A 16,370-nucleotide genomic window follows, 5' to 3' on the forward strand; every position below is an offset into this window, starting at 1 on the left:
ACTTGCCACACAAGGAATTATGTAAGTGTATACTACAAATTCTCATTCATCTGACTACCAATCCTTAGACAATTTAGATTGAAATTCAATGCCTGGTGTGTCTGGTGATTTACAGGAGCATTCATAACAATTTATTCAAATTCTAACTGAAGCAGAAAAGAACTTGTTTGCAGCAAGGAAAAAGCCACAAGCCACAGGAATAAACAGCCCATTATATTTAAAATTCTCTTCTAACATGCAGTAATATGAAGGGGAGAAGAAAGAGCTCTTGGCTCTGCAGCTGAGAGGCAAATTGAGGCTCCTGCAGCAGCCACAGCTCCTCACAGGGAGGAGGTTTGGGGAGGAGGTTTGCAGAGCCCTGAGCACATACACATCACTTCTCAGAGGTAGCAATGCCACAGTACACAGTGAGGAGGGGATGTGGCAAGTCACAGCTAGCACTGCCAGCAGCTCACTCACAATCCGCCTGGCATTTTAATCCAGGTACAGGGATTTAGTGTTTCCCCCTCCAGAACATCAGTATTTGCTAGTGAAGTCTTGCTCCACAAAATGGAGTTTTCAGGCACTTCCTTGGGTATTTCTTTAACAAGTCAGAGCCCAAATGTGTCCGTGAGCAGGAGGGGACCCCGCTGCCCCTCAGGGCAGGCAGTGGGTTGCACTGGGCACTCATGAGCCACCTGCCATGGTGCATTGCTGGCCAGGCTGGAAAAGTTCTCCCACTTTACCCAGCCCGGCCAGCAAAGACTTTTCTAGAAATATCTGTAAATGAATAGCTGCCATCAATCATTGTCATTCCTTTATTTCATGTCTCCTGATGAGGTTGACTAGTGTCATTGTTTGTTACTGTCCAAACCACATCTTCATTCTTGTAATGTCAAGCAGATATGACAAGCACACATTTTCCAGATGAGTAAGATACAAAGTCACCTTTTAATTTACAGTTGTTTGGGTTTTTGTTTGTTTGGTGGATTTTTATTTTCTTGCAAGAGGGAAATGTGTTGTAAAATTTACTAGATTTTCAGTTGCCTTTGGTACTAAAACAAAGTCACTCATTAATGAAAAGAAACAAATCTGGAGTAAGAAATTCTTACAATAAAATGGCTACCTAAAGCCTTTTATAACAAGAATTCTTTTATGGAGCTTGTCCCCCGCTATTAACTTCACTGCTCTCAAAGCAAAATCTGCCAAAATTATTGCTGGAGCAAAAGAAATGCAGAAAGCAGGGAAATATATTTAAGGAAAAAAAAAAAAAGAATGAGAGATCTGACTGTTTTGTCTCTTCCTTTTAAATAACAGATAGATAAAGAGAAATACCTCCCTCAGAGAACCAAACAGTGGGACAGTCCTTTGGGTTTCATGATTCTTGTTACTGTTGAAATCTTTGTGTTCCTGACATAGGCAGATTTTTAAGATTCTGATTTCAAACACATGTAGGGAGGGTGTGTAGGACAGGGGTCCAGTTAATGGAGTCAGCACAAAATGCAAACTGGATAAAAATGGACAAAATAAACCCAGCAGTATTAAAAAAAGGCAGTAATGCAGGGGACCAAATGTTATATAAAAGGCCAGAGTCTGCAGTTTTGCAGAAGAAAGGTTTGTGGAGCCTGTGCTGGCCATGTCCCTCCACTGGCAGCCTCCCTCCTGAGACCACCATCGAACACCTTTCAGCTGCAGTTGTGTGCAGCTTGTCTAAATATGTAAGATAACTTTTGTGGGCCTGCAGCAGCATTTTGGCTGGGGCCCCAAACAAAGAAACACTAGTGAGCTTGGCACGGCACCTTGGGAAGGGATTGCAAATTACTGGAGCATCATATAACTTTCTTTCTTTGGTTTCTCCTTCCTTTTTAGCTAGAATAACAGAGCAGGGTCAAAAAAGCAGCTGTATTTGACTGAAACAATTAATTTAAAGTACTTAAAAACTGGCTGTACAGTTTGGGTGTGAATATTAGCCATTCTCGTTTTGTACTTTAAAATCACATTCAAGCTGTATAGGCCATTTTGAAAGAAGGTGGATTATACATAAAACTTATTTCATATGCAGATGTTGGCATTATTGTAAATCGCAGATATTTGTCTGAAGCAGAGTAATAATCGATTTAGATCTTTTTGTGTTGCCTACGAAGTTTAATGTTTTTGGTATAATTTGATTAATGAATTTCATTGTTAAAAGTGAGCCCATTGGAAAAATCAAAATGCAAAAATAAATTGCAAGGTGTGTGGGATGTTTATTTAGAATAATTAAAGGAGGGTGAGTTTAGTATAGGATTGACTTCTTTAACCTGCTCCTTATTTTTAAGAATTTTGGCCCAATGAAGCATCTGGCCCAGAGCTGATATTCCGTTTAAAAGAAATATACATTTGTATTACCATTCTCCACAGACATCTCCAGTTCCCATCACAACAGCTGTATCCCCTGGGTGGGTGATGTGCACCCACGTGGCCCTGCATCTCTGCTGGTGCAAAATGGTTTGGCCACGCAAGAACTGTGGTGCTGGGCTATGCAGGGAGAGCTGCAGCTGCTTATCCTCCTTCCCATGGCAGCAATCCACATTTTGAATCACTGACTGAGCAGAAGTCATGTGCATAATGCTTTTCTGGTCACTTGAGCTCACACAGTGCCATGTCTGATGTCTCTCTCTTCATGTGGTTGTTCTGATGAGGAGAGATTTGGGGCAAATGGGCTTTCGAGCAGGCGCCCAATGGAAGATGTGGCTTCAAAGTGTTTAATAAAAGTAAAATTGCCCCTGATTATGGCCAGTTGTGAAGGACATTTAATCACTGTGTCTGTTCTGACGCTTGTCAGGGAACTGTCTGTGACCCTGCCTTGGGCAGGGAGATTGTAAAAAGCCCAGCCAGACCCTCAGCTCTGTGGAAGCCAGCGGCGCTTCAGTCAGTTCCCACCAGCAGAAGGTCTGCTCTGTGCCCACCTTGCTCAGAGAATGTAATATGGGAAAAAGCTTATTAATCTGGAATAAAAAATACTCATTTCAAACATGCTTTCTAGCACATATGCTCAAAAAGGTTCACCAGCTAAAGGGCTAGAGGACTCTTCCAATTTCCAGCTGATTTACTCGGCTCTCAGAGCCTCGTTGGCTGAGCAGGAGGATTGACAGTGTATCAGGGCTCCTAATTGAAAAGTAATAAAATCTCTGAGCAAAACTGGCAAATGAAGGCCTCCAGCCAATTTGTCAGCTTGCAGTCAACTCCGAGGAGCCGGGCAGAGCAGCAAGCCATTAAAAATAGTCTGATAATAGCTGTTAAAACATTTTCTGGGCGCTGGGGATGGAATGAAAACAGCACAGCCGAACTCTTTGAGAGTGAATGCAATCAAATCCATCTTGGCCCAAAGGGACAGAGACAATGGGGCAGAAAGCTGTCAAAACAGACAGGAGCCAGTCTGTGCTGCAGGCCACAGGGCTGGGTGGGCTCCACATCCCATGCCCAGGGATGCTGCAGAGGTGCCATGGAGGTGACGTGCTCCCCAGAGAGGTTGTTCCCATCCCCTGAGCCAGCCCTTGTGCTGCCACCTCACTCAGCACCATCGGCAGCTGCGTCTGTCCTGGTGCTGAATGCACAGCAGAGGGGGAGGGAGGGGTTTGGGTCCTGGGAGGGAGGCAGGGTTAGGGGTCAGCAGGACCCCAGCACATACAGGGGAGCAGACCCTCAAAAATTAATCCTCTGCAGGAAAAACATCAGTGTTTATTCAGTGGGGTTATAGTGAGGAAAATTGCCAGCTACAGCTGAATTAAGTATTGCTAGCAGCTAATTGAAATGTTGCATGTTTCAATTTGTCTGATTTCTTTCCAGTGAGTGATGTTATTTATACAGTTTGTATATAGATAACGACAGACTATACAGAAAATGCAAAGATTGCTACCAGTGATCATTACTATGTAAGAGCACTGACACAAATGAGGTATTTGGAAAGACAAGCCATCCTTCACAGCTAAATATTGAATAGAAAAACATATATAAGAGAACATTCTCACTCTCATTTAAAACTTTTTTTTCTTTTTAATTAAGGATTTTTGGGGTTTTTTTCTGGTAAAGCGGGATTTTGTTTTAAAACAAATACAGTTACCATATACTCCTGCTGCGGAAAACTGCATTTTTGTGTCCTTTCAGCCACATTGTTTCAAGGCCACCCAGTTCCCCTAGGAGGCTATAAACAGGGGAAGGATTTAAATCCTATTTTCTTTGTCGAGGATTTGGCAAGAACCCATATAGTAGGAAGCTGAGCACAGACAAAACCAAGTGAAAGGTGTCCTTTAATTCCCCAGCGGCTGCTAGAACAAAACCTGCTCCCAGCGGGGTCCTGGCTGGCCGCACCCAGGCTGGCGTGGAGGCTTCATTTCAACTGCTGAATTCGATGTAGTTTAGTTAACCATGTTGAGATTAATTAATTAGCCCCTAGGAGTTAGTGCCCATAAACGTCACCCAAAGCAGAGAAGTGTGAATACGTTGAGGCTGTTAATTCACCCAAAAATGGCAGCTTGTAATCTAGGCAGAGGAAATTCAGTCTCTCCGTCGGGATGACTGGCAGCTCCGACGCACTGTCGGGTTACTGCCTCTGTGACAACAAACTACATATCAATTTAACTTCTTAGCAATGCTTAAAAGAGCATCTTTTTATTTCAGTGAGGTAGCATTTAAAGTTGCTGTTAGAAAAAAAAATTGCCGTGGGGAAGACAAACATTGGCATTTGGAGAAAGAACAACGTAACTGGTGTGATACCTAGAAAACCTAGTAAATGTAGAGGAAAAAAGCTGTAACTTCATTAGAATGGCAGAATCTATTACAATTAACCACAACTATCTAAATAGGAGCTAATTTACTTATGTGAGCCAAAATTCTGTTAACTCATAGCCTGTTGTAAGATGCAGAGTGAATTCATACGTTTGTGTTCTGGTTTTAAGTACAGAATAAATGCACTATAATGAGCAGTTGACAAGATGTTAATTCTAAAATCTTTTGCCTAGATACAATAATATAGTCCATAACTGATGCAAGTTGACAATGGGAGGTGAAGTGTACTGTATAGCCTGCAAAGAGAAAACTTAATGGCAATGGAGGGAAGAGGAGATACTTGGCTTTCATGCTTCATACTGTATATTTTTTTTCTGTTATATTTGTCAACTAAAATGTCTTATATCTCTCTAAATGGTGTCTTTCTCTATATGTATAAATGAACAGATGCAGATAGAGCTCAAAAGCATGGCATGGATGAATTTATCTCTTCCAATCCCTGTAACTTTGACCACGCTTCACTCTTTGAGATGGTTCAGCGCCTCACTTTGGACCACAGACTTAATGATTCCTATTCTTGTCTGGCAAGTATATTCTTTGGTCTCTAGTGATATAAACATCAAGCAGCAAAGTCAAAGCTAGTGCGACTGGGGGGCTAATCCCCCTGTTGCTGGAAGATTGACTTCTGTTTACACCAGGTTTGAATTTGGCCCAGAGGTATTTTCTTTTGAGAGGCTGCCTGCAGTGAACTGACTGCTGTTCTTCTCCAGTCGCACTGTCTTTTATTATTTCTGTTTGCAATGTTTAAAATGTTCCTTCCTGCAAAGAGAAACTCCAGTGTGGGAATGTGAAGTAGAGAGCAGTGCTTTGCAACCTCCTGCACTGCCTTCCAGAGTCTTCTGGATGAAAGAACAGGGAAAAGATGACTGTCTGGCACCACCTCCCATGTCAATAGAGTCCCACCAGGAATAACTGTGGCCCAGCTTTGTGTCTCTTTATGAGCAGGGGTCCCAAGCAGGTAACAGATGGGACTGTGTGGATAACTGCAGTGCTGCTGCAGTCTGTCCATGCTCACATAGTTGCATGCCCATCCTGAGTACTCCCATGAGCAGCAGTTGCAGCTCTTTGCCCACCGTAGGACAGTGGTACTGAGATGTTCCAGGACAACTTGTAGCCTTTGGCTGGGGTGCAGTGCTTGGGGGCTTTTATGTACTATAAGGGCTTAGATAACAAATAACCAATAACAATGTAACCTGAGCAATTAATTTTTAGCAGTTTCAGTGAGGAGGATGATGAGGCTCTTAGTTTTTGAGAAAACAACAGGATGAATCCTTTCTAGAACATCCTGACACACAGGACATGTCCTGAACATGGCATGGGACAGATTCTGACCTGCTGCCCTCCTACTGTTGCACAGGGTGGCACACTGGGGTATCGTGGTGGGCTTCTTCAGCAGAAAGACCACACTGTGCCAAGAGCTTTTGCCAGCTGTGCAGTCCCTGGAGCTCCTGAGTGCTTTGCTGTTAAAAGCAGCAGCCTGGGAACACAGCTGAGCAGTTGGCAAGGAGGCTATTGGTCTCAAATCCTGCCCTCCATGTCCCCCTCCACCATGGTGCTCCTCTCACTGCCCTGCTCCTTGTGCCACACACAAGGGCCAATCTCCTCTGAAGGACTGAGGTCCAGTAAATGCTGCTAGCAGTAATGAGTTGTCATCTTCCTGAGGAGAGGCAGGATAGGAGGAACAGTTGTGGACATCCCCTGAGGTAAGGATGGGGTGGGGGAAGGCTGCACTTTACCTGCAGATACCCAAGTGGTACAAGTAGGCTTGGTGGGAGCATTGTCAGACCTGCAGCAGGTTCCTCACTGGTTCCATCAAGGTCCTTGCTCTGGCAGGCAGTGACTTTGGCATGCAGCTTCTGCTCCCCACGCATGGCTGACCCTAGGAAGATCATCCCCATCCATGCATGTCTGAGAGGTTGGCTTGCTGCTGGTTTGTCTCTGTGCAGTCTTGGGCCTGGTGAGAAAGCTGTGGCCGTTGAATTAAACTCATGGAGAGGTGAGAGGCCATCACTGAAAATGATTAACAATGTTTTTCTTCAAGAAACCCACCAGCCGCACTTCTGCTTGTTATGGAGATATTTAGGCCCTTGCTAGAAGCTACCAGAGCGGTGGAGCTCCCCTCAGCACCAAGACTCATCCTCTTCAGAGTGGAGCATCACAGTTAACCATCTTCTTTCAAATCACCCATTGCAGTGTTGTAAGGACCAGAATAATGGCCTGTGTTCACCTATGCTTGGTTTCACGTGCTTCTTGACTTACTTTGCCATGTTTTTTGTCCTGATTATGGTGTAAAAACAGACTGCCCTCAAAACCTGCAAAGAGCTCCCACTGTTCTTGCTGTGTCTTTGGAATGTTGGTGATAGCACTGTGCTGAGCTGGCTGGAGGAGCTGTGAGCCCGTGGTAAGCCTGCTCTGTGCACTGTGTGCCACTGGGCAATTCTTACTCCCTACAGGACATTCCATGCAAGGTCCCACAGAGTTTTGCCTCGTCACACCTCTTGTTGTTTTCAAACATGGGCATGGAGGTGCCAGGGAAGACTTACCCTGGCACAGAGGATAACTCAGCATTGTTTCCTTTCTGTGGAACCAGGTTAAACAACACTATTGTGAGCCCAGTCACGGGCTGAGCCAGGCATCCCTAGGAAAACAAACAGCCTGGCTGACTCATCCCAGCCATGGCAGAAGTGATGTTTACTGGCAGAGAGCTCTGTGCTGGGGAGGGGGAAGAACACTTTCTGTAGAGCTTGCAGAGGGGTCTTGCGCATCATCCACAAATTGATAATAAAGTCACACTCAGAGGATTTCCTGGACTTTTGAGAAGACAATTCAGCTGTTCCAGCTTAGTATGGACCCCACACATGCGTGGGTCTTCATTCTTTTCACTTGGACATGCGTGTTGTTTCTGAAACTGCCCTCCAACTCTTCCCAAGACTTCCCCATCCACTGCCAGCATCCAGATCACACAACCATCTCTCTGCTGGAGCTGTATTGCCCATGATGTGTCAGCATTCATATAATTTGCATTATACAGCACAACGCATACCACGGGACAGCCTTCAGAGTACCCAGCCTAACTGAGGTGATGTGAGGGAATCAGGTTAAGAGATCCATGAAACAGGCCACCAAGATTAAATTGTCTTAGATTTCATATGATAAAAGGGAAAATTCAGCTACTGAAATGTGTAATTTCCCTCAAAACCTCTGGTTTTCTCAGAAGTTGCATTTGCCTGTTGACAAGTGGCCTATGTGTCACCAGCCCTGACCAAGCCTTGCTTTTCCCAGCTTCAAAGCTCCCCTGGCATTCCCTGCTGGTGCCTGGGACATGTCTCCTTATCAGAGCAGTTCAGCTTGTTGAACACAGTCAGTGGAGCTCCTTGTGCTCTGTGCCCTTCCTCCATTGTCCCCTCCAGGTTTCCTCCTGTCATTGGAGACACTGTGAGGCCACACTGAGCTGCACCTATCTGCACTGGGGACAGACACCCCATGTGTCATCACTGTCAGCTGTGTTTGCCAGGCTGGCTGGGTGTCAGCTTGTTGGGCCAGGTAATCTTCATCAAGAGCCAGGATCTGCCTGAAGATGTTTGGGATCTGTTTGAATACTGCTTTTCATCAAGCCTTGGGGGTTTTTCTAGGGCTGTGGGGACTAGCATTTACTTGCTCCAGTGGATCCCCATTCAGCAGCAAGTGTTTTATTTCCTACCTCTGCCGTGCAAGAGCAGACCTCCTGGTCCTCCTGAGGCTCTGGATCTGCTGGCTGTGCTCTCATGAGGTCTGGGGCTCATCACTGAACCTCTGATCTCTGCTCATGCTTCCCCTCATGGCACCATGGCAGCGATTATGGATGTTTACCATCATCCCTTCTGTTCTCCTGAGAACCAGCACATCGCAGACCCCAGTTCAGGGGAGCAATGTGGCATGCTCCAGATCGCTGGGTTCAGCCTCTGCTTCCTTTGCCTCAGACTCCAGTAAAATCAGTGCCAGCCTTCCCATCACTGTCAGTAGAGCCAAGATTTCACCCCATAGGGAGAAATGAGTTCTTTCTTTGTACTAGGTGAATATAACAATTTCTGCTGCACTTCTACCCCTATATCCAAAAGCAGAGCAGTCATGGCATTTCCTTATTTTTACCATGCCTGATCACCAAAGACTTATGCGAAGAGAAACAAGAGATGGTCTAAGGATGTAACAAACAGACAACATAAAGAACTCCAGAATCAAGCATAATACCACCAACCAAAAAGCAGGCAAAAATACCATCAAAAGTGGTGAAGGCAAATATACCCCTCCCAAAAAATAGCCTTCCAGAGGGCTGTCCCATCTGCATTGTTCTGTGTCTTCATTTTGAAATGTGCACTTCTAGTGATCCCAGCACTGTAGCTACTCCCTATATCTATCATTTTCCCCTCATTATTTTAATTCTTTTCTCAATCTGTTTTGGAGTTGGCCCAATAAGGATGAGCAAATCCTTCTCTATGTCTTTGAGCTCTTAATTGATATTTCTTCAACTCTTTTCAAAGCAGCTATTTTGGCATCTAGAAAAGATTTGGTGTCATCTGAGTGGTAGAAAATATATTTTAATCTTTCACAGCAGTGTTGTTTCTAAGATGTAGCATTTGGGGTAACAGATGGGGTGGCAAAGAAGTTGCCTATAGGGGCAGTGCTCTGCCTCAACTACTCTCCCGCCCGCTGCAGGAACTTTTCAATTAAACGATGAAAGATTTTGCAGCTTGATGCATTCCAGAGCTGCGTCTTAGCAATTGTTTAGCACCCAAATTTCCATGTAAATATTGACTATTTTGCAGCGTTTTGAAAAGCAATCTATGAGATTATTCTTGTTCTCATTAGCCTCTCTCCTGAAGGCAGAGGCACGCTCCACTTCGGCTGTCCCAGGACCTTCACCAGAGCCATCCCCTTGCAGGGAAGGGCGTCGTCCTTTGGGAGTCTGGACATTGCACCACAAGCCTTGTGTCACCAGCCACTCAGGCTGATACAAAGAAATGGTCTGAGGTTCCTGGATGTGTAAAGGAACCCTGCTTTTGAGCAGAGCTCCCCTTGTTTCAGTGCCAAGGAGTTGGGCGATGTCAGTGTGTCGCCAGCAGCACGCAGTGGGGACAATGGGAAATGCCCCTTTCTGATACTACAGAATTGCCTTTCTCCATCTGCAGGATGTTCCTACCTGTCAGATGCAAGAGAAGTCATTTTTCAGTGTAATCCTCTGTCCTCTTCCCCCAGATCAATTTTCCTGCTCCCAGCCAAATGTACAATCCCATCCCCAGAATGAGACTACTGTTTCACACTGTTTAAATAACCAAACCTTGTCATCTCTTAAAGGTGTCTTTTTTTTCCTTTGTATTTTTTTTTGCTAGGCACTAACATGAACTGGCCTAACTTTTCATCATTTTAAAGGACGTATCCCTTTAATGGTAGCATAATACGTTTTTGTTAATGGTTGCACTGAGTATATGCTGTGTTTGAGTAATGATGTGAAAACTGTATTGTTTGAGTGACCTCTCTCCTTTTTCCTTAATGTAGCCTTAGGTTTGTATTTCTTTTTATTAGAACAGTTGACCACTACACCTCCAAATCTGATAGCCTTTGTATTTAATAACTTATATTTAAAATCAAGTCTCTTTATTTCTAAACAGGGCTGGTTTAGTCCTGGCCAGGTCTTTGTGCTAGATGAGTATTGTGCACGTAATGGAGTGAGAGGCTGTCACAGACATCTCTGCTACCTCAGAGATTTGCTAGAGCGCGCAGAAAACGGAGCTATGATTGACCCCACCTTACTTCACTACAGCTTTGCCTTTTGTGCATCACATGTTCATGGCAACAGGTAAGGAATTCTTCTTGGCTAGCAGTGCCCTGCCTACAAGACGTGACTTTGTCAAATACAGGTTTCCTTGGATAATGCACAACAGTCCCCAATTTGTTTTCACAGTGGATGTTTGGCAGCAGCACTTCTAGTGGCATAGTCGGTTTGTTTGTTTGTTTCATTGCTTGTTTAATGTAAGCAGTAAAAATGCACATAGAGGATCCAGAAATGAAGGTTTTTAACTTACTTGCCCAGGCACTTGCTAAGATGCAGTTCTGAACAAGATACAGTTGCAGTCCCTGTGACTGTCACGGGTTGAATAAATAGAAGTAAATGATACACCGTGCTGATTTAATTGCTGTTCAAGAGGATCTGACAAGTTGTAGCAGTGAAATTTTCAGCAGTATCAAACTTCAGTGCTCAGAAGGGCTTTAAGCCCTTGGGCACCCATGTCTTATTTAAAGCCCACGTGACATCAGTTCAGAAATTGCTTAGACGTAACTGGAAACTTTATCTTACTCTGTTACAAAGCAATTTCAGTTTCAGAAGAAGACAGTTCCTTTCTCTCAAATGTGATAAACCTTTGATGGGAGGAACTGGAGCTGTGTTTTTTCCCTCTCTCCATTTATTTTGTTGACAGCTGTAGCATCTATTGCAGCTTCTTTTTCTGCTTTTTTTTATGTTAATTTATATTGTATACTTTGAGGTATCACTTTGTATCTTACATATGTTGCTGAGAAAGGAATGCTGTAAAATAATTAGGTGTTTTCATATACCTTTGGTAATACCACCCTGAATTACGACACGCATTGCCCAGGTTTCACATTGCAAGGCTGTTGCTTGCTTTTGCAGTTACTTTCATACATCTTGTCATGGAAACCAAGTTTTGCTTCCTTAGTTTCTTTTTTAGTTCTGACTTTCCGTTGCTCGTTCGTTCTTTCTTTGCCAATTGTTATATGATTTCAGTTGTTTCCTTTTAGCTTAATTTCCTTTTGTTTTATTTTGTGGTTTTTCATGCTTTCTTCTTATTTCTTTCGCTTTTGCTGCCGGCCTTGCCCCCCACATTTCAATCATTCCCCCAAGCCAACTCATGGCAGAATTACTTGGTGGGTCACAGCCAAGTGCAGACGGTGAGGGGGGCAAAGCCTCTGCTGCTGAAACGGAGACAAAAAAGGATTCCAAAAAGGAGTCCAAAAAAAAGAAGGAGCCCAAAACCCAGCCGAATCCAGAGCCGAAAAGGTAAGTGAAAGTGTGCAGTGCACAGGAGTGTGTTGCAGAGGGCTCCTCAGTCACTGAGCACACTGGGCAGTTGCACCCCCTCAGCTCAGGGAGACCTGACTCCAGTATTCGGGTCACATGCTCTCCTGGGAGCTGGATAGGATTTGGGCACCCAAGTCCCACAGGGGATCAGAGACTTAGGTTTTTAGGTGTGTGTTTAGAAGATGGGTCACATGGTGTTTAGGGGATGGGACGAGGTGTTTAGGGGATGGTTTTAGCCAGTGAATGTGGCTGCCCCGTTGCCCTTTGTCCTAGGCAGGACTCATCTCAGCTGACAGCTGGTTTGGGAACAGGACTCAGCTCAAAGCCCATCTGGCCCCTAACAGAGAGGGGGTGGGATGCTCATCACAGCTACTCCATGTACCTCTGCACAGGGTCCAGCACAGCCAGGGTTGAAGCATTCTCTTCATCAGGGCTGGTGGCAAGAGGTATCTGATGGTATGGGCCAAGGTGACAACCTCCCATTCCCTCTCCATGGGGCTGGAGAGTTGTGAGCTCAGGAAAATGTCATGCTTTCAAGCCAGTCCCATGCTGTATAGCTGTCCAGGGCTGTGTGTGACTGCTGTGCTGTATGAGGGCCTGTTGGGCACTGCCAGAGGGGCAATTTGGCCATGGATGGGCTATTCCAGTCACTCATTTAAAATATTCCAAGAAAGGAATGAGGTGTCTTGCTATGACTTAGTTGTCTTTAGCTGACAGTTGACTTCACATCCGAAAGCTGAAGGTTCATGTTCCTTCTTGGTCTGTGCTGTCTCTCTGTTGCCTGGGGATTGCAGGAGGCTCTGTGTGGGAGCTGCAAGGCTGCAGCATTGCGCGTTCCCACCAAGGGCAGGCTCTGCTTAACACCCAACAGTTTGCTATGGAGTCTGCGGGGTGCAGCGTCTGGCTTTTGCTACCAGAAGGTCACAGAAAGGGACCACAGAAGGTCTCGGAGAAAAACGCGACTGCTTATCTCTCATGTCTACTCTAAGCAATCTGAATATCCGATTGGAAGAGTCACGATTTCTTTTCAGAGAGCTGTTGAGGCCACATGCATCGTGCATTTGCGAGCTGGCTGGCAGAGAGCGATGGAAAGCCAGTATTTACCCGTGCAGTCCTTACTGGCAGTTGCGATGTGTGTAAAGCCATGCTCACTTTAGCTCTGTCCCTCCCTCCCACCCGCTGTGTCCATGCATTGCTCATTGCCTTATGACTGGCCCTGCTCTGCTCTCCCCAGGAAACCTACATCTCATGGCAGAAACTTTCCCTGTAAGAGTTGTCAAGGTGGCCCACCTGCCCCAGGACCTGGCACAGCACCCAACAGAACATCTTGGAGTGGCCATGTATTGCACTGTTGTTGGGATGCACAGTGCTCTGGGAAAGACTGAGTTACAAGACATTTTTGTGTTTAACAAAGGCTTCTTTTTCCACCAAATCTGAAAAAGTGTTGATTTTCTTCATAAAAAAAGAGTTCCTTCACTTTTAGACAGTAAAAACCCCTGAATGGGTGGTTTAGCTTTCCCCAGGATGAAGTTGGCTGTCAGACAGAATATGCCACCCAGTAATGAAGGTCGAGCAGGGAGATAATTTCATGTGGCTATCAATCTCCTGTATTAGCAGCAGACAGTGATGGAGCTGAGGTGGGCTGTCTGTTTGCATCGTGTTTGCATAAGGTCAGGCAGCGAGACAACAGTCGCTCGCAGTCAGCGGGAAGTGCAGGCAGGCTGTGGATGCTGAGGACAGCCTGAAGGTCAAGGCTGACAGGATGACAGGTGTCAGTGTGGGGATGATGCCTCCTCGCCCGTCCGGCCCCCGCCTCGGCAGCGCTGCCGTGCCACAGCCAGGACGGGAGCAGGAAGGCTGCTGGTGGAAATGCAGCTCTAGCTTGGGGCTGGCCCTGCGGCTGCAGCAGGTGAAGTGGTCAAAATGGGATTTTGTGGGCAGTTTGGAGCCCCGTTGCCTTACGTGTCAGAGTTTGGTCTCCCCTCTCCTTCCGGCTCGTGTATCTTATTCAGATCCCTGACATGATCTCTCCATACTAAGGCTGTAAATCACTGCTATTTGCATGACAGCCCACATATTTTTTCTTTTAATTTCATCTTTTTCACAAGTAGAAATGGAGTTAAATGTAAATTACTTGCCCTAAGTTTCACCTCCTGAGACATCTGACTATGCAAGTGCAGGGTGTGAGGAAAACAGGGACTAGCAAGAACAATATCCACACGGTTTACTGTTCTTAGGTACTTGCTTTTCACTGAGACTGAGGAACTCAATGCTTTTTAATTGTTGTGGTCTCTCATTAGTTGATAATGGAGTTTTGTCCACTTGGTATCACAGGATGCCTTTTGCAAAGACCTATCATTATGAAAAAATGTTATTTCTGATGTATTTACATAGGTGACAGGTAGTAAAGGCACAGAATTATCCAGACATCCAACAACACATTGTATGTTTATTGATGTCTCTTTGCTTTTGGTGCCACCACTATGTTGCTTTTCTTTATCAATTGTCCTCCAGAGAACTAGCAAAGGCAAGAGCAGGAATGGTTTTGAAAAGACATTATGATTTGGAATGAAATTGTGAAAGGGTTTACATGGCTACCAAGATCTTTCCCTGCCTTCTCTCTCCCTGTTTTCACTGTCCTCATGTTGGAGGGCTGTGGCAGTACTGCCAGTGTTGTTTGACACACAGAGAAGTGATGTGTTAGAGGAGCCTCACCACTTCCCTGTCTGCACATGGGAGAAGTATTGTGGAACAGAAAGTTGAGCTCAGCTTTTCTAGGTCTAAAGTTAGTGCTTAAATCTTGAGCTGTGGCTCCTGTCCCTTGCAAAGAACTGGCTTTCAGGAATGGCCTTGGTTTCACTTGTGCAATTTTTTTTATTTAGGCAGAGAACAGCATTAATTTTAAATTTTAAAGTTAGCACCATGAAAAACTCTTTTTGTGCTTGTTAATCCCAAACTTTTAAAAATCAGACTTAAATATTGATCATTTCCATGCTCAATATTAGCAGACTGAGCTTATCAAAATCAGGATGCTGGACTGAATTCCCTCCAGTCTAATAACAACCAAGTACCATAATCTTCTGCAAGTTGTTCAGTGACAATTTACCTGGGGTTCAAGCAGCTACAAGCACCTCCGTTAATTAATTTGGTATATTAGTGACTTCCCTTTCTTCTGTAACCTGTATTTTATAGCCTCAAATTTGTTTTCAAGAAAAAGCAATTTTGTTAACTAATGCTACCATTAGCTTTCATTACTGTTTTTACAACTGTAAACCCAGCAGAAATATGCTATTGTCATAAAGCTTCAGGAATTGAAAACTCTACGTGACATACCTGCAATTTTCTCCATTGTATTGTAATTACATATCTGGTCTGTTTCACATAAAAATTTCCACACAGCTAGTTGAAACAAAAGAAAGACAGGATTATTTTTGTCCCTTAAGCAGTAAATACACTTTATCATGATATCTTCATGTGCTCCTCTAGAGCTCTGTGTTGGGTTTCTCGTTCAGATGCCTTGTCCTGGCTGCAGTAAGGCAGGTTCAGTCTGGCAGGGTGTGATGCCCTAGCCTGTCGTGAGGCACCAGCTCCGTGTCCCATCCAGCGCTGCGATCAGCCCGTGGTGACACAGCAGGTGCTTCCACTGTCTGTGGGATGGATGGGATGGGATGGGATGGGATGGGATGGGATGGGATGGGATGGGATGGGATGGGATGGGATGGGATGCACTGCCTGTGCTGAAGGGCTGGGTTGCCAGCCAGCAGCAGGTCAGCGGCTCAGCGCAAGAGGCTGACACGATTCATCACAATGGGTGCAGGATGGCAGGGCTCAGAAACCATCCGGTGCCGGCGCAGTGCGTCAGGGGTGCGGATCGCACATGAGAATCAATGAGCTGTGACTTGGCTCGGCGCTGCGGCGTGGAGGAGAGCCCGAGCGAAAGGAAGGCAGGAGCTGGGAGATTAAATGGTTCCCATGCTCGGCAGCACCTCAGGGGCGGCTGGGGCAGCCCAGGAGCGCTGGGGTGAGCAAAGGGCTTCTCACCGACATTTCCCACACGGTGTGAGTCCCCAGAAGAAAGGGGAGTTGGGGAAAATCAATGTTTGCTGAATACACTTTTCTTTCCTAGGGCTGTAGGCAGGTGGACTCTCAGGTCTGGTCTGCTGGGGGAGATGTGAGAGGCAGCCGTGATCCTGCCCACATCCCCAGAGCCCATCCTCGTGCAACCGGTGGGACTGAGCAGGCAACTCCTGCTGCGAGGATCCTGCGAAAGCCTCTCCTGACACATGCCGTCCAAGGCACTAATCATCGATGTTTACTGTATAGCTCATATGTGCTGCACCTGGCAACCAGCAAGGGAGCTGAAGGCAGCACGTGTTTTATATTTGAGTTGTTACTTAAAAAATCAAATTATTTGCATCAGTTTTTGACATTGTTTTTTTTCCCTTGGCTCTGCATGCCAGGGCTCACAGTGCGTGCAAAGATCTGTTTGCTA

At 45.4% G+C, this 16,370-nt stretch overlaps 1 protein-coding gene across 10 annotated transcripts in view; it reads left to right on the top strand.

Annotated features, from left to right (window-relative positions):
* CADPS (calcium dependent secretion activator) overlaps positions 1-16,370 on the top strand; it is a 207,045-nt gene that overhangs the window by 115,802 nt on the left and 74,873 nt on the right. For all 10 annotated transcript variants that reach the window (XM_053989358.1, XM_053989361.1, XM_053989365.1 and 7 more), the window contains exons 12-13: positions 5,194-5,330; positions 10,452-10,639. In XM_053989358.1, coding sequence (XP_053845333.1) covers positions 5,194-5,330; positions 10,452-10,639 — 325 coding nt within the window. The remainder of the gene's footprint in view (positions 1-5,193; positions 5,331-10,451; positions 10,640-16,370) is intronic.

Source organism: Vidua macroura, chromosome 13 (genome assembly GCF_024509145.1).
Source record: "Vidua macroura isolate BioBank_ID:100142 chromosome 13, ASM2450914v1, whole genome shotgun sequence".
Taxonomy (NCBI): domain Eukaryota; kingdom Metazoa; phylum Chordata; class Aves; order Passeriformes; family Viduidae; genus Vidua; species Vidua macroura.